Source organism: Euphorbia lathyris, chromosome 7, assembly GCF_963576675.1.
Source record: "Euphorbia lathyris chromosome 7, ddEupLath1.1, whole genome shotgun sequence".
Lineage (NCBI taxonomy): Eukaryota > Viridiplantae > Streptophyta > Magnoliopsida > Malpighiales > Euphorbiaceae > Euphorbia > Euphorbia lathyris.
Window position 1 is genome coordinate 31,683,338 of NC_088916.1, and position 22,220 is coordinate 31,705,557.

At 35.6% G+C, this 22,220-nt stretch overlaps 1 protein-coding gene across 1 annotated transcript; it reads left to right on the forward strand.

Annotated features, from left to right (window-relative positions):
- The first annotated feature begins 13,956 nt into the window (after positions 1-13,956).
- On the forward strand, positions 13,957-21,215 carry LOC136201122 (PH, RCC1 and FYVE domains-containing protein 1-like). The gene is made up of 9 exons (XM_065991705.1): positions 13,957-14,441; positions 15,590-15,676; positions 16,596-16,685; positions 16,806-16,892; positions 16,983-17,102; positions 17,447-19,549; positions 19,786-19,932; positions 20,156-20,652; positions 20,781-21,215. The coding sequence occupies exons 1-9, from the start codon at positions 14,394-14,396 to the stop codon at positions 20,941-20,943; spliced, it is 3,342 nt and encodes a 1,113-aa protein (XP_065847777.1). The 5' UTR covers positions 13,957-14,393; the 3' UTR covers positions 20,944-21,215.
- Positions 21,216-22,220: the final 1,005 nt, after the last annotated feature.

Sequence of the window (22,220 nt, forward strand, 5' to 3'; positions counted from 1 at the left end):
ACAGTTCATTATGAACTATCAGATGAATGACTTGCAAACCTCTCTTGAAGAGCTTGCAAATATGCTCAAGTTAGTTGAGCCCAATATGAAGAAAGACAAAGCCATACCGGCTCGTGTCATTGAGGGATCAAAGAAGAGGAAAGGGAATTATCCCAATCCTAAATATCCTAAGAAAGGTAAGAAAGCCGTACCCAACAAAACTAAGGGAAAGGAAGTGAAGAAGCCCAAAGGAGAGTGCCACTTCTGTGGTAAAGATGGGCATTGGAAAAGAAACTGTTGGTGTACCTAGCCTTCCTCAAAAGGGGAAGAAGCTGGGACTTCAACATTTGGTATGTTTTATATTGAAATTTCATAGTCTGAATCTTTTGGTACTTGATATCGGATGCAGTCTGAGGATATTCCAGGAATATCTAGAAATATTATTTCTATTAGCCGCCTTGTTGACGACGGTTTTCATATTTCAATAAAAAAACAAGAGTTGCAATTTTTATAAAGATTCGATCTTTTATTTTTCAGGAATATCACAAAATGGGATTTATGTGTTAGATGTCAAAATTCCTGTTTTTGCAATTGATACCAAAAGACATAAGCTATATAATTCAACTTACTTGTCGCATTGTCGTTTAGGCCATATAAACAAGAGACGCATGCTAAAGCTACATTCAGATGGGCTTATAGATCCAATCGATCCCGAATCATTGGAAACATGTGAATCATGTTTAAAAGGTAAAATGACAAAGACACCCTTTAGAAATAAAGGTGAGCGTGTATCAGACACTCTAGGACTCATTCATTCAGATGTATGCGGTCCTATGTCAGTCCAAGCAAGAGGAGGATTCAGATTCTTCATAAGCTTTATAGATGACCATACCCGATACGGTTACATCTACTTGATGAAGCACAAATCAGAAGCTTTTGAGAAATTCAAATGCTTCAAGAATGAAGTAGAAAATCAATTAGGAAAGAAAATAAAGACACTTCGATATGATCGAGGTGGCGAATATCTTTCAGATGATTTTCTGAATTATCTAACTAAATGTGGGATATGCTCACAATGGACACATCCCTATACACCACAACACAATGGTGTATCCGAGAGGAGAAACCGTACCCTACTAGATATGGTACGATCCATGATGAGCGTGGCCTTACTTCCAAAGACATTCTGGGGCTATGCCTTAGAAACTGCCCTCTTCACCCTAAATCGAGTACCAACTAAATCCGCTAGTTCCACACCATATGAATTGTTCGTTGGTAGGAAACCCGTGTTCTCATTCATGAGAGTATGGGGTTGTTCAGCATTTGTCAAGCGCATTGCGTCCGACAAACTAGATTCGAAATCTGATAAATGTTTCTTCATTGGATACCTTAAGGAAACTGTGGGATATTACTTCTATCATCCAGATGATCAGAAAGTGATAGTATCCAAACATGCAACCTTCTTAGAGAAAGAGTTTCTCGAAGAAACACAAAAGGGAAGCATGATTGAACTTGATGAAGTTCAAGAAGAAGAAACATCGACTGAAACAACAGAGGCGGTTGAGGTACCCAAAGGAGTCCCATTAGATGAGACTCCAGTTCCACCTATTCGTAGATCACAAAGAGTTCGTGAACTCCCAGTTAGATATGGTTTTCTAGTGGGAGATGATAATGAGGTTCCCGTGTTAGACGACGAACCCGAAAACTACGAAGAGGCTCTTACTAGTCCAGATTCTAAAGCATGGCTTGAGGCCATGGATTCTGAAATGGATTCCATGTATACTAACCAAGTGTGGACTTTGGTTGATCCACCCGAAGGGATAATACCCATTGGGTGCAGGTGGATCTTCAAAAAGAAGACAGACATGGATGGAAAGGTTAGCACCTACAAAGCTAGGTTAGTAGCGAAAGGATATCGTCAAAAGCAAGGAATTGATTATGACGAAACTTTCTCTCATGTGGCTATATCCAAATCAATCAGAATCATGCTTGCAATTGCCGCTCATTTCGATTATGAGATTTGGCAAATGGATGTGAAAACAGCTTTCCTAAACGGAAACCTGCTTGAGGATGTATATATGATGCAGCCTGAAGGTTTCATATCAAAGGATGCAAATAAAGTTTGCAAACTTCAGAGATCCATTTATGGACTCAAGCAAGCATCAAGAAGCTGGAATAAGCATTTTGACGAAACCATAAAACAATTTGGTTTCGAACAAAATTGCGAAGAAGCTTGCATTTACAAGAAAGCAAGTGGGAGCTCTATAACATTTCTCATACTATATGTGGACGATATATTATTAATGGGAAATGACATTGCTCTACTACATTCGGTAAAAGTATGGTTATCTGGTAACTTCTCAATGAAAGACCTTGGTGAAGCAGCTTATATACTTGGTATAAAGATCTACAGAGATAGATCAAGAAGACTGCTTGGTCTTTCACAGGCTACATACATTGAAAAGGTGCTAAATCGGTTTAGCATGCTTGAATCGAAACGAGGTAACTTACCCATGCTACATGGAGTAAAGTTAAACAATTATCAATGTCCTAAAACCGATGATGACAAAAGACGCATGGCTGTAGTCCCGTACGCCAGCGCAATCGGTTCGATTATGTATGCTATGCTATGCACTAGACCTGACGTAGCATTCGCGTTATCTGTAATGAGTCGTTACCAAGGGAATCCGGGAGATGAGCATTGGATTGCCGTCAAGAACATTCTTAAGTACTTGAGAAGAACTAAAGATATGTTCCTAGTGTACGGAGAAGGTGATCTGAAAATAGAAGGATTTTCAGACGTAAGTCATCTCACAGATGGGAATGATTTTAAATCCTAATCAGGATACCTGTTTACCTTGAATGGGGGCGTGGTCAGTTGGAAGAGTTCCAAGCAGGGAAGCGTAGCTTTCTCTACGACCGAGTCAGAGTATATCGCAGCTGCGGAAGCAGCAAAGGAAGCGGTTTCGATAAGAAAGTTCATTACAGAACTTGGTGTGGTGCCTGACATTGTAAATCCCATTACACTGTATTGTGATAACAATGGAGCCATTGCGCAAGCAAAGGAACCACGGTCTCATAATGCGTCCAAGCATTACCTTAAGCGATACCACATCATAAGAGAGATTGTGGATAGAGGAGATGTGAGAATAGAAAGAGTACCTACAGAGGACAACGTTGCAGATCCGTTGACAAAGCCTTTAACCCAGAGAGTACATGATCGTCATTTAACTTCTACTAGGATAAGTTTTAGAAACAATTGCCTTTAGTCCAAGTGGGAGTATGTTGGGGTTTAGTGTCCTATAGACAATTGTTCTAGGATACAAACTTAATGTAAATGAATTGTTTTTTATATCATTTGTTTTAATGAGATATATGTTTTATAACTATATAAAGGCAATCCCTTTTAAGCACTAAATAAAGTCTAATAAAAAGAAATCCGTAAGTTTATTTAAAGTGATTATAAAGTGTTCATACAAGCATGAAGTGAGACAAAACTTTATAATAAACTAATAAACTTAAAACCACCCCAAGTCAAGTGATATGTTTAGGATTGATATATCACTGTTGAGACTTGTATGTAACAATGTCTTCTGTCCGACAGAAAGCTGATCTCACAAGCTTCATATATACAGATATCTGGACAGTTACATAGATCCGATGAAAAGTTGTTCATTAGGATTGGGCATCCGATTTGAGATAACAGGATGGGTAGATTCATCCTTGTCACCTGTTCATCTCATTGGTATTAATAGGTATAACTAATCCTCAGACTCAAAGGAATATTAATTGGTATTCTGGATTACGGAATGTGACGCTTTGACTCTGGTGTAACATGATCCTTAACAGAGATGACTCTGGGGTGTGAACAGTAGACGTTGGGTATCACAGGAAGTGATTGCGGGATCGTTATATATTAGATTGAGCATTTATCACTCCCGATAAATGGGAGATACATCCATGGATCGCTTGTGGAAGACTCGACTCTAAATCCTTGCAAGGTGATAACTTAAGAGTTGAAATACAGATTTCACTTAACCTATCTTTTTGAGTTGACTCGGCCTGTACAAGTAAAATGAGCGTCTCGCTATATGTGACTTGACATCACCCATAGTCATAAGATTCAGTTCAAGGATGTAGTTGATAAAGGATCGAATTATACTGTAACTAATACAGAAAGGTTAACGACAGAATCAACCTGTCTTCTTATAGCTCTGGGGGAATGATTACGGACTTGCTAATCACATACTCTGTACATCATTCCGTTATGCAAAGATTAAATAATTCTGTGAAAATTATTTAATAACGTTGCATACGGCTAGAAGCAATAAGAACCTAATGGGTCACACATAAGACTTGGAACCTAAAAGAGAGATAGATGTTAATTAATTGATGGAAGCCCAATTGAGCCCAATAAGGCCCATGGACCAAGGGGGGGTCGAAATTCATGTAGTAATATACATGAATAATTAATTTGATTTTGTTAATCCTAATTAGGTTAGGATTATGAATTAAATTAATTAAGAGATAAATAAGTTAGGAGTTTTAATTAGATTAAAATACTCTTATTATTATCCAATAAGGTTATTATTATCATCCTTAATATATTAGATATATAGTGAGATAATAATTAGGAATTCTATTCCGAATTGAATTCCTATTCAGTAACCTAATTCTATCTAACTAGGGATTAGATACAAGAGATTATAAATACTCCCCCCCTTGAGATTTTCGAAATCTAACAAGCTATTCCCCTATTTGAGATTTTCGAAATCCACCTAGTGAAAGAGAGAGAAAATTCGACACCCCTAGTTCGAGGACGAGATTTCTCTACGGCTTCCATTGATCAATTGATTTCATCTATTTCTTTTATCCTTGATCTTGTGTTGATTAGTTAGAGGCAATCTACTTTGGTTGCTATTCAACGGTTGATTCTAAATTAATCTTCCCGTGTTTTATTTCGTGTTTGGGAACTCGGAGAAGAGTTGTGGGCACTTCATTAACAACGGTAGATTGATCATCAAGAGGTAATTCTTCTTATCCCTCTTTATATGAAATAACGGTTAACGGATCTTGTGGTTTATGGAAATAGGTTAAATTTTTTATATTTCCGCTGCTATACCTTAGCCTAATTTCCAACAGCAATAGGCAAGAGCAATTGCATTATAACATGGCAATCATGAGATTTTAAATTCCCTATTCTAGAATCTTTTAACGAAACTAGGTTCCATACATTAGAGGAAACGCGAGAGAGAGTCTTCATATTGAAAAATGAATACAATCAATCTTTTGTTCTTCCATATAAAAATTGATCTGACTCATAGGCAGCTTGTTTATCTTTTCATCAGGTGTGGGTCTCAAGTCAGTATGGATTCCTATATCAATCATATCATTTCTAGCTGCAACGCCATCCTTTGTTTTACCCGGTATGTTCAATAGTGTCCTAAAAATAGACTCCTAATAATTTCTTTTCAATATGCATTACATCTAGATTATGTCTGATTGTATAAAATTTCCAATATTCTAGTGAATTCATAAAATACAGACTTCTTCTTCCAGCATGGTCTACACTCAGGGTCATTCTTATACAGAACATATTTCTCTCCCTTCCCACTAGCTTTGGGCAAGAATTGAACTCTTTTATATAACTGCTCTCATGTTAATGGTTTAGGAGGATCATCCTTTTCTACAGTGTTATCAAAAGCTGAAGCTTGCGTTCTGTAAGGATGATTCCTTGCAGTCCACCTACGAGTCCTTATATAAGCCATCTTTTTATAATACCTCAACTTTATCGGTTTGGTCTGGTCAATATATATAGGACATGCATTGCACCCTTTAACAATGCTCCTTGATAAGTTCCCATATGAAGGAAAATCGTTAATAGTTCATAACAAGACCCCTCTCAACCTAAAGTATTCTCCTCCCACTGAATCATACACCCAATCAATTTCATCATTCCACAAGACTTTTAGGTCATCAATTAAAGGCTGCCAGTACACATCAATATCTTTTCCAGGCTGGTTGGGCCCGGATATTAACAACGTTAACATCATGTACTTTAGTTTCATGCATAGCCATAACATAAGGTTATAAACAACCATGATAACTGGCCAACATGAGTATGTGCTGCTAAGAGTGCAAAATGGGTTAAACCCATTTGAAGATAGTCCTATTCTAAGGTTCCTAGGTTCGCTACCAAATTTTGGTCACTTTGTGTCAATTATTTGCCAAGTTGGGAATCAGATGGATGTCTCATCAATCCATCTTTTTTCCTACCAGTCGAGTGCCAAGTAAGTTCCTTAGCGGTAAGTGTAGACTGAAACATTCTTCTAAACTTTGGGATTAGTGAAAAATACCATAAAGTCTTAGCTGCTACCCCTACTTTCTCTGTATTATCCCTAACCAGTTTCCACCTAGAGGCATTACAAGTTAGACATCATGTAATGCTCTCATTAACATCTCTATACAAAATGCGGTCATTAGGACATGCATCAATCTTCTCATATTTTATCCCTAAAGCATGAAGAGTTTTTTTGCTTCATTGGCAGACATTGAAATTTCATTCCTATCAGGCAAAAGGGTGTGAAACAACAATAAAATGTCGGTATAATAAGACTCGGCCAGATCATGTTTGGCTTTTAGATTAAAGGTTCGTATCAAACCATTCATCTTGGTTGATTTAGTACAATAGGGATACAAAGGCTTGTCTCCATCATGTACGAAGTGCATAAATTCAACTGACTCTACTGAGCACCCATCTTCTTCTAAATCTCCCCCTAAGTCATGGTTCATTTCAATTGTTTCAGAACCCTCACTAATATGATTTGAGCATGTAATAGAACACTCACCGTGCCATATCCAAATTGTATATGTTTTCATAATTCCATTACAGATTATATGATCCTTAATAAACTCAATACTACCACTTATGAGGTTACAATATTTGACATAAGGACAAAAAATATAGTTTGAGTTTGGAGCATTATCAGATGCAAACTTCAGAAACTCTTATAAGCCTATCCTAAACTGTAGTGATCTCCTATCAGCCACCATCCATGATTTATCCATCTTGAACAAACATAAATCTATAATCAGTTTTATTCTAACTAATAACTAACATTGAATATTCCACAATTTCGTATACAAACAATCAACAATAAACATATACATTAACAAACAACAAATAAACCCAATATGTAAATATATATGCAAGACTATAAACCTAGCATAAAATGTATATGAAAGAATCATCATATATATACAAGACGAAAACCAGTATAAAAAACCCAGCTAAACATTACAAATAAACAGATATACTAAAACGAGATTGAACCCTTATTTCAGAATGAAGATACCTAAAGTTAAGCAACCAAACTTCAAATTATAGAATGAATATGCAATGGATGAGGTCACAACTAACATGCAAATAGTATATTAATTTCAAGAACTTAACATTTAAACACAACGTAATGATTTAAATAAACCCTAATAAAAACCTTACCGAGATGGCGACTTTATGAGGCCGAAGACAATTCACAAGATGTAAATGATAATGGAGAAGATAGAGTTGTGTTTAGGGTTTACAGAGGTAAGCTTAATGAAGAAGATGAGTGAAAGAATGGGTTTATTCAGAAATGGCTTTATATATCCCTTTCTTTTTTAAGCACGCAAAATGAATATCACACTTTTTGCTCCACCGCGAAACTTATATTTGGTTGCCGCTTTTTTGATTTTCAATTAACAATGACAGTCATTTATACGTAGTGTCATCTGATGGTTAAGTAACTTTTCAATCAAAATCGCGTTTTGTTGAGTTGACAGACGACTGTCATCGTAACGTTACATGTGAATTGGACGTGTTTTCATTTAAGCTTTTAGATGATAGAATTTTAATATATTGTCACGAAAAACAATAAAATGACACGAAAACAAATGTCTGTCATATATCTTGTGTCATGTGAAAGGGAAAATGACATAGTGATTGGAGCAATCCTTTGCCTATAAATATACATGAAGTGTAGGAGAAAGATTCATTCCATAGTAGCCTGACTTTTGGGCAGATCTCTATTGTCTTTCTTTTAGCTTATTCATGTAATCTTTCTTGTTCTAGATACTATTTTCAGCTTTGAAGTTCAGTTTTCCTTTGTTTTGTAAGTTAAGATTCTTGTTTCAAAGTAAAAGTTTTCCATTTCCTATTTCCATCTTTCACTTTTTATGAGTTTCAATTAGTTTCAGTTAATTTTAGTTAAGTTCTCCCAATGACTATGAACTAACTCTCCCAACTTGGGATGAGGTTCTCTAACATCTTCTCTCATTGCTCTTCTTTCTCATTTCCTTGAGCAATTGCACAATCTTTTATTTATTTTACCTATATTGTTCACATGAAATCTTCAAATATATTAAACCGATTTAGAAAATGTCATTAAGAAGAAGCGATATAGGAGATCTAATAAAACAATATATAGAGAAATGAAAAGGCTATTTCACAGACTCATTGAAAAAGATTTGAGATCTTATTAAATAAATGGAGAGAAAATGAAAAGTCAATTTTAACGATCTCATTGAGAGGATTTGACAAATATAACCAATTTTTTTATTATTATTCACGCCTCACTACTTGCTCATGTGTAACATTCATAGAGATAAATTAAAAACTAGAACACATGTGAAACTAAAATATTTTACTAAAATCATAAAGAAACAACTAGAAATCACTCTAAGTTTCATTGAATTTGCTAATTTTAGCCACAAAGTAAGGTGATTATTCCAATTTTATAGAATTTAGTTCATAAACATATGCTTTATTCATGCTTAATTAATACCCCATTCGATCTTTAATATATGTCGTTTTAGGATTGTTAATTTGTTATTTTTTATATGAAGTTTTATATTGCCAATGCACGTTTGACCATGTTTTTTCATACTTACCCTTAATTATGGTAGGAGAGAGGTTTAATATTTATGAAAAATAATTCTAATTACATCACAAAATTAAGAAGAAATATAATTTTTGTATGGAAAGTGTCTGTTCGCAGAGTGTGGCAATGCACACACTCCCTCTCCTCATCGATGTATCAGTTTCAGATTTAATTTAATGAAGTTTTGTTTAAAAAAAGACAAGAAAACACACACACACAACTCTTCATCTGTTGGGATGCAATCAACACCATGTAAATGAAGATGACGAGGTTGGAAGGGGGTGCAACCACCTCTTAACCACCCTATAAGGGGTGGTTCTTAACAATTGGGGATGTACCGACATTGATATGTCTCTGTCTTTGAATCTAGTGTAGAGTCATGTTTTGTGAATTCTTGCTTGGATCAAAATTTCTATATGTAGCATTATATAGTTTCAAAATTGTCCCGAATTGAAAATGTTAAGACACAACTTTGTAATTTATTACATTAGGGTTATATAAAAAAATGTTACCAGCAAATTTACATTTTATCCCATTATATTATGCATCACAAACTGAGATTTCTAATATTAATATTTTTGTTGTTGTGTGACATGCATTATTTTTTTTTAAGTGCGTTTAGTTAATCAAGTGTTGTATTCATTGTCTTGCGCACACAAAAAAATAAAAGTGTTGTATTGTTATATATATATATATATATAGAAAAAGCTTAAAGTGTTATTTAGGGTCAGTTTGTTTCAGCTGCTTCTGTTTGATGTTGTTGTTAGCTGTTTGCTGTTATGAATAGGCAACATATATTAGTTGATTTTTATCTAAAAAGCAGCTGTTTCGAATTTTTACCAAACGCTTTTTGTCTCCTGTTTAGACTTGAAAGGCAAAAAGCAGTTCCGAAAAATGGAAACAAACGGGCACTTAGGTTCTGCTCAATTTTAAAATTTAACCATTTACCCCATGATTTATTATTTGATCATATTTATATTTTGAATTATCCAAATAGGTAAAATTTCATCCAATTTAGATAGATACTTGACAAACCTATTATCTCCCTAATATGTGGTGATATTTTGACACCTGAACTTGATACATGACACGCTTTAAAGTTTATTTATCACATAAATTTTTTTTAGATAAAAATAATTAATTAGATTGAAAAATAAAAACGAATTCATAACTACTCTCCAAATTAGGCAATAATCCTAGTATAGTTTGGAGGAGTATTTGGAATGGACTGAGTATTCTTGAGAAAGGAGTGAGATGGAGGGTGGGGAATGGTAGAAGTATAAAAGTATGGAAGGTGTCGAATTCACCAAAAATAAAATACCTACTCTTAGAACTAGAAAATTATAGTAAATGTGGAGTAGGGTCGAATCCACAGAGACTGGTCGAATTATAACTTTTTGAAACTAACAATTAAAAGTAAAAAGGGGGGGTTTTGGTTTGTGGAATGAATTGAATATAAAATAACAAGTAATAATTAAATAAATGAGAAATATGTATGAGAAAGATTCTAGCTAGAGGTTAGGTTCGAGTCTTGAATTGAACAAATTGATCATCGATCACAGAAAAAGATATGTTTCAGCCATTCAAATAAATTAGCTAGTTATTAAAAAGCATTAACAACTAATCTCTTCTAACAGTTTAGATAATCAGGAAACGTTCACTAATTACCTCTATTCAATCAAACAGTTCTAAACAAGCTTTAGAATTTAATTTGATTGAAAGCATTAAATATAAAAGAGATGCTAATTCTACTCAACAATCACACAAGCGGGATTATTTAAAGCATATCAATCTCAATTCACAACATAGGTTAAAAGTTTGTCCACAATCAACTATGTTATTTGCTACTTGTATCAGATGATTTAAACGATTACGTATTTAAATATTTAATTAGCAAAACGATTGCAAGTAAATAATTAAATCAAGGATTCAATTAAATCATGCAATACGAATAAGAACAGAATGGAAATCAATTACTTGAAATAGATGAAAAAGATGAAGTACAGAATGATCTCACAATTCCATTATTCAAGACCTAAATCCTCTAGCTAGAAGTTGGAATTTAGTTCACCATGGAAGAGAGAATAAAACGGCAAAGATGAAGAAGCTTGAAGAAGAATGATGTTGCTGGAAGAAAAAGATGTCGATGATGAAAGATGATGTTTCGATGTTCTCGCTTGTCTCTTAAAAACGTAAAAATCCACTCTTCCCACCTTTCCACTTTCCACGTTTTTCTCTTAGGAGAAAACAAAATAACTCCTATAAAAATCTAATAATAAAAATCCTATATAGAATTAAACTCCCATTAGGATTCTGTATTTTGAAATCCTAATAGAATTAAATCCTATAATAATGTCTTAATATATTTAAAACTAATAATAAAAATTACAAAGACTAAAAATCTTAAAATAGAAGTCTTCCAATCATAATCCAACTCCCAAATTCGTACTGGTCCTTACCCATGGGCACGGGTTAGGACGAATCAGCTTTTTAGTGCATAATTTCCTTATTCAGCATGGCCTAAGCCATGGGCATGGGTTAGGACCTGACAGATTTCTCCAATTTCACTTTAAGCTCCATAAGATTAGCATTTTATCCAATTTGAATTGAATCTCCAAAAACACCTATAAAACACAAAACAAGATAAATACGCACTAATAAAGTAAAACTAACATTAAACTAAAGAGAATTAAGATATAAAGATGTACATAAATATGGACACATCAAAGGACCATTGGGTGCCAAAACTAGATGAGTTTCGAGTGCATTCTTATCTAATTCCTGGGTTAGAGGATTTGAGGGTAGAGGATCTGTTAGAAGAAGATGGTAGGAGGTGGGATAGGGACAAATTGAGGGGTTATTTTAGTGAATCTGAAGTTTCTGCTATCTGTGATATTATTTTACCATTGAAGGATAAAGAGGATATGAGGATATGGCATTGGTCAAAGGATGGGCTTTATAATGTAAGATCTGGATATATCACTGGAATGTTGTTGAAACAAGAGGGATTTGTGAATAAGGGGTGAAAAAGGCTTTGGAATTTGGATGCACCACCAAAACTGAAGTTATTTCTATGGAAAGTGTGTGCAAAGTGTTTACCTACCCGATCTAGACTTGCCCAAAGAAGAGTCCCGTTATCTATTGAATGTCCGACGTGTGTGGAGGAGGATGAGACAAATTGTCATTTATTCACAGTTTGTTCTTTTGCAGGTGAAATTTGGAGGATTGCTGGCTTGACGATACCACAAGTTGGTAGCTTTACTTTCCCCCAGTGGTTGTTACAGGAACTTGGAAGTCAGGCATCAGAAAGATGTGAAAGAATCTGTTGTGCTTTCAAGGCAATATGGGAACACCGGAATAGGGTATTATGGAAGGAAGAGTGGTGGCCACCTGACCTGAGCTGGAGAGCGATTGTTAACGAATCTCGGGATTGGAAAGCTTTTAGATCAGCCCCGACAAAAGGAGCCGTACAGGGCAGGACCTCAATTTCGGGTCCAAACCGTTGGTTTCTACCAGCCACGAGAGTGGTTAAATGTAATATGGACGCGACAACTTTTGCTTCAGAAGGGAGATGCGGCTTGGGTGCAGTGGTAAGAGATGAATTCAATTTATTTTTATTTGGTAGCAGTTGTCTAATAAATGGCATGAAGGAACCAAAAATTGTTGAAGCTTTAGCGCTACACACATGTCTATGTTGGCTTGTAGTCAAAATTTTACCCATGTTGAGTTTGAGTCAGATGCTAAAGTAGTTGTGGATGCGGTTCTCTCTAGCCGACAAGATTACACAGAATTTGGCTTGATCATACATGATTGCAGGGACATTTTTAATGCTCAACCGGATTTTAATTTAGCGCATGTTTCTCGTTTAGCGAAAAGGACCGCTCATTTGGTAGCTAGATGGGCCTGTTCCAGTGCTAGCGATTGCTTATTTTCTGTTTTGCCTATTTGGTTGTCAAACACTATTATTGAGGATGCAAGTCATCTTTTTTAATATATTGATTCATTTGGTAAAAAAAAAATGAATTCATAAAACAAAATTTTTATAATCTAAATATCAAAATATTGTTACTTGTTAATAGAATAATTATTAAGTTTTTATTTTAAATTAGATGAAATTTTACCTATGGAATATGTTATGTCCAAGATAAATAATAAAATTTTAAATATACAGTAGCTCCAAGAAGGTTTTAGCCTTAGAAAAAAAAAAGTAGTGAATTCATGTAAATGTATCTAATCAAAAGTTTTTTTGGTACGTGAGCTAAGCTTTGGCTTTGCAACTTAATACAATCTCTTGTATAATTCCAAAGATTGGTAAATTCAAAAAGAGTAAAAGTTTAGATGTAGTTACTCATCAATAACCCCAAAAAGCAATTGCAAACAAAAAGGAAAAGTAAAAAACAAAAACTTTATTTCTGTTTTTTATTATTTTATGGATGTACTTCAGTTTAAGTTTAATTTATTACTTTAAAATAATTCTTTAATAATTTAAATTAACTTTTAAGTTTTAAGCGAAGGCTGCTTTGGAAATGTCTTCTCTTTTTTCAAAATGATATTTATGTTCACTAAAATTTTAAATCTATTACTAATATTATAATCACTGAGCTTAACAACATAAAATCACCCAATTTTAACTATATTATAAAATTAATTTTTATAATGAAAATGATATTTGAAACCACTTTAATTTTTTTAAAATTTTACTTCTAACATTATTTAAATATTATTTGTTAAAATAAAAATTATGATTTTAGCTTCTTTTCCGAAAAATCCATCCTTTTAGAACTATTTTTTATCCGGATGTATTAACATGTAAATTTAATCAAATTTAATTCTTAATATTTTTATTTTGAGATGGTGTTTGGTAATTTTAAAATCATTTATTGTAATGTGTCATAATATTAATAAAAACAAAATTAAGTATGTGAAATTGAATGGACATGGATATAATTTACTTTCTTTTTTTTCTTTGTTCTGTACCATCTCTGAGGGAATTTCATGCTTTCTGTTTCTCTCTCTAATCGACCATTATTTACTTTTATTTATTTTATTTTCAATCTTTGACTCTCTCCGTACTTTTTATTTCCAAACCAAGACTCTTCCTCTACTCCGTTTCTCTCTCTCTCTCCCTCGCTTTTCCTTCTCTTCTGTCTCCGTCCGCTTCCTCCGACTCCGTCACGGGGGCCTCTTGTTTCTTTATTCTTTTGGCTGTGCTTCTGCCAGAGGCTCTTTTCTGGAGTAAGGAATTAGAGAGGCAGCTGTTTCTTCTGTTTTCTCAGTGAACAGTTGCGATCACTAACTTTGACTTGGAAAATTCCCTAGCCTGCTCCTCAAGAGAGTTGTAGATCTGTCAAGGAGCTTGTTTTTGGCTTAGATAAGTAAACTAAGAGGTGGAACCGGGGTTTTGATGTGACGACTTTGTAGATGGTATATGATGAACGGAGCTCCGGTGAGCGATCGGAGTGGGAGGTGGCGTTTTGGTAAATATCTTCACATGGAATGGCAGATCTTGTTAGCTACGGTAATGCCGAACGTGACATCGAGCAGGTTATCTTTCCTTCTACCTCCCTCCTTCGTTTCCTTCTCTTTATCTCTACTCTTCCCCCCGCTATTTTCTTATGTTACTGAACTTGTTCTTTTTGGAAGGGGTCAAATTCCTGTTAAATTCTGCCAAAGTCATCATTATTATTATTGTTGTTGTTGCGTTGCAAAATTAGTTCTAGGTGGTAAATGTCTTAGGAGTTTTACGGCTGATTTAGTTAGTCATCTGGTTTGTCTGACGCCTGTTCGAGGAACGCGATTTCTTTTTTCCTGTTCGATTGTTCAATTTTGATATGTTTCACAATGTTCTGTTGGGTCTCATTTACGAGTTAAGACTATTTGAAAAGCTTGTTGATATAATGAATTATTTTGAATGGAATTAGTCTGTCTGATGCAGACAGTGTTATTTATCTTCTCTCAACTTTGGCGTATCTTGAATTCAATTGAACGTTTTTTTCAAATTCATGTTTTATGTTTGAATTAACTACACATTTTAGCCGTTAAGTGGGGGCTTGAAGATTTATTTGATGGGAAGATATTGCCTACCGGTAAAGAATATGCGATTGCCTAAAAACTATATTCAAATATTGGTTAACGGCTAGTTATAGAGGCAGAATACTATAAAAATACATGTGAGGTAATCTTTCCTTTTATGGAGTTAAGAGGCTCAAGATTCTGAACATGTTATCATAGACACTTAGTTCAAAGTTGGGACACTGATTTTGGTTCATACATAAATGTCTAGTCAAGATGTTCAGTTCTGCAAAGCTGCTTCATCTACTTCTGGAGTGGAATTAGACCTAATTTTTTTCTCATTGGTATATTTTTGCTGGTTCACTGCACAGGCTTCATTTAATCAAGTACATTGCAACTTTGTAAGTAATAGTCCTTTTATATCTTGTGGTATGGATTATTGTTCGGTTTTAAAAGAGGTTGCTGAGAATTTAAGAAGTGAAATAAATAAGCAAACGGTACACATGTAAATTTTACCCATTTATTATTTAATGTCAAATCTGTTGGAAGTTTCATCTTGTATGACTTTGTTAAAGCCAAATTGTATATTGAACTGAAACAAGCTTAATTCTTTCCCATTTTGTCTCTATGAGTATTTGTGCTTGTGAAGTTTACCTTATATTCCATCTAATTTTTTGCAGGCATTAATTGCTTTGAAGAAGGGTTCTCAACTTCTGAAATATGGTCGTAAGGGAAAACCTAAGTTTTGTCCGTTTAGAGTTTCTAATGTAAGCTTTCCTTTTGAGCTTTTGTTAAGAGTATTCTTGGACATCATCAAGGCTATGTTTTTATCCATTCATTTTAGGTGGAACTTCATAAATGCTACAAAATATTTCTTTTGTTGCTGTTTCTAATGTAGGAAGTTGCTGTAGCACATTAATGATAAATGAACTGCTAAATTACAGTGCGTGATTTAAACATATTAGTGATAGAGCTCTTTTCTACTTAATTCTTTCATTGACATTAGCTTCAGTAATGAGGCATGGGAGATTATATGCTTGTACGCTATATTATTGTATCCATAAACTCTTTTGGCATGTTTTTTGCTCAGTTGCATTAACCACATTTCATACTGAGAAGATATCATTATTGACAGTTGCGTGGCACATTTTTGTCAGTTGATTCAAGGTTTTATTGTGTGGTTGTTTGAGATTGGATATGTAGGATATGTTTGATATAATAATGTTGCACGTACATCATTGTGTTGGTGCAAAAAATGAAAAATTGCGAGTTTGTCTTTGTAAATGAACTCTATAACTATGGCCTAACTTTTTTTTTTTTTTTTTTAATGTTTGGTGATAACCTGGTAGATACTTTATATATAACTCTATTTGCCATGCCTGAAGCAGTTTTTTTGGGAGTTAGCCAATATGTTAATAATGTATATATATGAATTACCTTCTTGCTTATGTTCAGCTGCTTGTGAGTGCCCCTATATTACTCCTTATTAGGAGATCCCTGTATTAGTCTTAATAACCATGGACATCAGGCTATATATTTTATGATTTAGTTTGCAATGATTATATGCTTTTCTAATATCCTCGTTCCTCTTATTGGTAGTTATATTTTCCACTTTTTTTTTCTTTTTCTTGTGAGCCTGCAGTCTGGCCATCATATTGTAACTGCTCACATTTATTATATTCACAGGATGAAACAACTTTGATCTGGATATCAAGTAGCGGTGAAAGAAGTTTGAAGTTAGCTTCCGTCTCCAAAATCATTCCTGGTCAAAGAACTGTATGCTTTTTCTCTGTTTTTCACTGATTTAATACTTTCATCGTGTGTGCAAACTGCACAGACGGAAGCCACTTATGTTCCTTATATATTTTAAGCATTTATCTTCAATTTTTCTTTCAGGCTGTTTTCCAACGATACCTCCGTCCCGAAAAGGATTATTTATCTTTTTCTCTTATATACAACAACGGGAAGAGGTCACTTGATCTGGTTGGTGATACTGTTGTGTTATTGCTTTGTCGTTCCTTTGTACTCTGCTTCAATTGTGAAACACAAATGTTATTTTATTTTGCCTTCCAGATCTGCAAGGACAAAGTTGAGGCAGAGGTGTGGATTGCAGGATTAAAGGCATTAATATCATCTGGGCAAGGTGGGCGATCCAAAATTGATGGATGGAATGATGGAGGGCTCTACCTTGATGTAAACCCACCTATTCTGAACTTCTGGTTGACATTCATATGTAGTTAGTTTCTTCTTTTAATCTTTCCCACATCCAATTTGAAGTTAAGCCCTGTTTCATAATCTATAGCATTGTGCATAGACAATATGACCATCAGTGAGTCGTAAGAAATACCTGATTGTTTGGTGTGCTTTTAGCTATTTTATTTCAATTGTTATTCAAGTTCTCTTCTTGGTAAGCATTTTCTAATATGATGATAATGCTTTAGAGCAGCAGAATATGATAGCTTTAGTTTTAGCTTTTTTTTCCCATCCTCTTCTGTAGACTGTATCTGACCTATTAGGATGTGGTAAATTGATTTCAGGAAAGCAGAGAGTTGACGTCAAATAGTGCAAGTGACAGTTCCATTAGTGTTACTCGAGATATTAGTTCTCCAGATATTTCTGTCAGCTTAAATCCTAGTACTTCTCCTGGGAGTTTTCGGCCTGAGAATTCTCCAAATTCTGATAGGTCACATGTAGCATCAGACAACACAAATATGCAGGTTAAAGGATCTGGTTCAGACGCTTTTCGGGTTAGTGTTTCTAGTGCCCCGAGCACTTCCAGTCATGGTTCTGCACCAGATGATTGTGATGCTTTAGGTGATGTATACATATGGGGTGAGGTCATATATGATAATACTGTTAAGGTTGGGGCTGACAAGAATGCCAATTACTTAAGCACTAGAGCTGATGTGCTTCTCCCTAGGCCATTAGAATCTAATGTAGTTTTAGATGTGCATCATATAGCTTGTGGGGTAAGGCATGCAGCACTAGTCACAAGGCAAGGTGAAGTGTTTACTTGGGGTGAAGAATCTGGTGGACGGCTTGGCCATGGTGTTAGTAAGGATGTTATTCAACCTCGTCTCGTTGAATCTTTGGTAGTTAGCAGTGTTGATTTTGTTGCATGCGGAGAATTTCACAGTTGTGCTGTTACCATGGCTGGAGAAATATATACATGGGGAGATGGCACACATAATGCTGGACTTCTTGGTCATGGTACTGATGTCAGCCACTGGATACCTAAGCGAATTGCAGGCCCACTTGAAGGACTTCAAGTTGCTTCAGTAACTTGTGGTCCATGGCATACAGCCTTGGTAACATCAACAGGACAACTTTTTACATTTGGTGATGGAACATTTGGTGTCTTGGGCCATGGCAACAGAGAAAATGTTGCATATCCTAGAGAAGTAGACTCTCTCTCAGGGTTGAGGACAATTGCTGTTGCTTGTGGGGTTTGGCATACTGCAGCAGTTGTAGAGGTTATTGTCACACAGTCTAGTTCAAGTATTTCCTCTGGAAAATTGTTTACCTGGGGTGATGGGGACAAGAACCGACTGGGACATGGAGACAAGGAACCTCGGCTTAAACCCACATGTGTGCCAGCTTTGATTGATTACAATTTTCACAAGATTGCTTGCGGACATAGTTTAACTGTTGGCTTGACTACATCAGGGCATGTCTTTACAATGGGGAGTACTGTATATGGTCAACTTGGAAATCCTTATGCTGATGGGAAGCTACCCTGCTCGGTAGAGGATAAGCTTTCTGGAGAATCCGTCGAAGAAATTGCTTGCGGTGCATATCATGTGGCAGTTCTAACATCCAGGAATGAAGTCTACACATGGGGAAAGGGTGCCAATGGGAGGTTAGGCCATGGAGACATCGAGGACCGAAAAGCACCAACTCTGGTTGAAGGATTAAAGGACAGACATGTGAAGTTTATTGCTTGTGGTGCAAACTACACTGCAGCTATATGTCTTCATAAATGGGTATCTGGTGCTGAGCAGTCACAGTGCTCATCCTGCAGACAAGCATTTGGTTTTACTCGAAAGAGGCATAACTGTTATAATTGTGGACTTGTGCACTGCCATGCATGCAGTTCTAGAAAAGCAACAAGAGCTGCCTTAGCTCCTAACCCTGGAAAACCATATCGGGTCTGTGATTCTTGTTTTGTGAAGCTAAACAAGGTATCAGAGGCTAGTAACCATAACAGGAGGAATTCTGTCCCTCGCCTTTCAGGTGAAAATAAAGACAGGTTGGACAAGGCTGAGATAAGGTTGTCAAAGTCTTCATTGCCTACAAATATGGATTTGATTAAGCAGTTAGATAGCAAGGCAGCCAAACAAGGAAAGAAAGCTGATACATTCTCCCTTGTTCGCTCTTCTCAAGCACCCTCTCTATTGCAGCTGAAAGATGTTGTTTTGTCTAGTGCTGTTGATTTGCGTGCCAGAGTTCCAAAACCACTTCTTACACCATCTGGAGTTAGCTCCAGGTCAGTGTCACCTTTCTCAAGGAGGCCTAGCCCTCCACGTTCTGCTACGCCTGTTCCAACAACTTCAGGACTTTCATTCTCGAAAAGTATAACTGATAGTCTGAAGAAAACAAATGAGCTTTTGAATCAAGAAGTACTTAAGTTGCGCGGACAGGTATATTGACATTTGACTCAAATTTGCAAGTTATTTGCACATTAGTTTGGTCACGACTTTAGTTGAATACTTCTATATGAGCCAGTTTAGTTTGTTAGATACCATCATAACCTGTTTATATGTTCTTCCTTTATGGGTGGATGGAATTGGGTGTGCTGTTGTTAATTTTGGATGCACCTGTGTGGAGCTTGTGAAATACTTATATTTTTTTTCTTCTGTTTATGCATCTGGTCTAGGTTGAGACCCTGAGACAGAGATGTGAGTTTCAAGAACTAGAGCTTCAAAAGTCATCAAAGAAGGTACAAGAAGCCACGGCATTAGCTACGGAAGAATCTTCTAAATCTAAAGCTGCAAAAGATGTTATAAAGTCGCTCACTGCACAGGTATTTTTACATTGGTTCTTATTTTGCTATTTGCTCACCTGAATATATAATCCGGGCCACCAGATCATCAACTTTTTTTGTCAGCTGGTAAAGATTGTTTACAATTACCTCAATTTGAATCCTAGTTATTGTGATTGTAGAAGATGTTTACATCCCATTCTGATCTTTTGTGTCAACTTGTTTTTAATAGTTTTTAGTATTCATTTCTGCATTGTTAATGCAGCTGAAGGATATGGCTGAGAGGCTTCCACCTGGGGTCTATGATGCTGAGAACATCAGACCAACTTACCTGGTAAATGGTTTAGAGCCCAATGGTATTACATACAATGCTGATTCAAATGGAGAGAGGCATTCAAGATCAGATTCGATTAGCGGAGTTTCGTTGGCTTCACCAACGGCTGCTTTCTCTAATGGAGCTCACGGTCTGGCTCATTCATTCCAGGATCCAAGTCCAACCAACGGAAGAGAGGAGCATATGGATGCTAGACTGTCCAATGGTGGAGGAGTGCAGTCTGGTATTAGTGTGTCAGAGTCTGTTGAAGGGAAGGAATGTAGATCTCTTCAAGATGGCGAGAATGGTGCAAGATCAAGGGATTCAACATTAGTTGTTAGCAGTAATCAAGTTGAGGCCGAGTGGATTGAACAATATGAACCTGGTGTGTATATAACACTAGTGGCCCTGCGTGATGGTACTAGGGATCTTAAAAGAGTCCGCTTCAGGTACTTTATTTGTTTTATCATCTGATATCTTGAAAACCTACCTGTGGGTCTATACATGTTTAGTAATTCAAATGTTCAAAATGGTATGACCAATTTCTTGAAATGTGATTGTATAAATGTGCCTGCAGCCGAAGAAGATTTGGAGAGCACCAAGCAGAGACCTGGTGGTCTGAGAACCGCGAAAAAGTGTATGAGAGATACAATGTGCGAGGATCAGACAAGTCATCAGTTTCTGGGCAGGCAGCACGGAGATCCGAGGGAGCAATGTCATCCTCATCATCCCAACCTTAGCAACAAAGCAAGGGAAGGATGGATGGAAATTGCATCTCAAAGCATTTTGTAGCTATGACAAGGAGGTTCTTAAGGTTAAGCAAAACCAACTTTTCGTTCGTTTGTTTGTCCTCGTCTATTTTTAATGTTTCCCCTCCTTTTCTCCATTATTTATTTTTGTTCTTCCATTTAATTTTATGGGGTATCCACCCTTTTACAAAATCTGTTGTATTGTAGTGTATATAAAAAAGCATCAATTTAGATAATCCGGTCTAGATAGAAAGTTTTTGTTCTTTGCTTTCCAACCCTCCACACTTTCACCAGCTCCAATACTGCTTTGTCCATTGGATTTCCTTTCCATGTCTCCCAACACTCTTGAAAAAGGATTCATCTCCCAAATGAAAAAAAGAGAGTAAGCAAGAATAAGAAGCATGCATCAAATTAGAAGCAGAAGACCAGAAAAGCACAATTTCTTAATGTCTCAAAGACGGTCTCCGGTTGCTGTTATTTATAGCATTGGAGGGAGAGTGTAATGAATTGTTGGATCGATCGGCTAATTGCATCAATGGCCAACTGGCTTCTAAAATGGCTAAACCTTATGAATGGGGTTATGTGGTTCAGTGATAGATAGCAAGATCGAATTGCCTCCTGAGACTGCCGCTGATCACCCCAACTACCTGATGCACTAACCTTTTTCTTGAGTCACCATAAGGAGGTGAGATGGAAGACAGGGATGATGGAAGTAATATATTCTATTCGTTTTTTGTCATGGAAAAAACATATTTATGGAGTTGGATATTATGCATGCAAATAGAGGAACTAGATAAAATGATAAAGAAATACATCAATTGTAATTAATTATCGGATTTTGCCCCTAATTTTGTTTCACATCTTGTGCTTTGCAATTTACATGAGTTTAAAACCAATCAAATAATAATAATAATATCATCTGAAAGTGTCTGAATATATATAACGTGAACGTGACTAAAATTAAAATTTAATGATAAGTTATTTTCAATTTTTACGGTGTATTAAAGAAATCAAAGTAATAAAAGTATTAAGTAATAATTTTTTTTTTTTTTTTTTTTTGAGGTTTTCAGCTAAACAATAGAAAACATCATTTTTATTTTGAAAAATGCCAAACCTGCATTCTCTCTCTTGTACAATTGTACACTATCTGATTCTTGAAACACCCATTTTTAACATTCTGAAAAGATCAAAATTATTTTTTCACCCATTAAAAGTTGGATTCTCTCTCTTCCCCTTCTACCAACTTTATTCTTCTTCATATGCTAGCA

Bases quoted from the DNA above. Each gene is read 5' to 3' on its own strand.
- LOC136201122 (XM_065991705.1), top strand. From the start codon at position 14,394: ATGGCAGATCTTGTTAGCTACGGTAATGCCGAACGTGACATCGAGCAG. The intron at 17,103-17,446 runs GTAAACCCACCT...AATTGATTTCAG, and splicing joins ATGGAGGGCTCTACCTTGAT to GAAAGCAGAGAGTTGACGTC. The intron at 19,933-20,155 runs GTATTTTTACAT...TTGTTAATGCAG, and splicing joins TAAAGTCGCTCACTGCACAG to CTGAAGGATATGGCTGAGAG.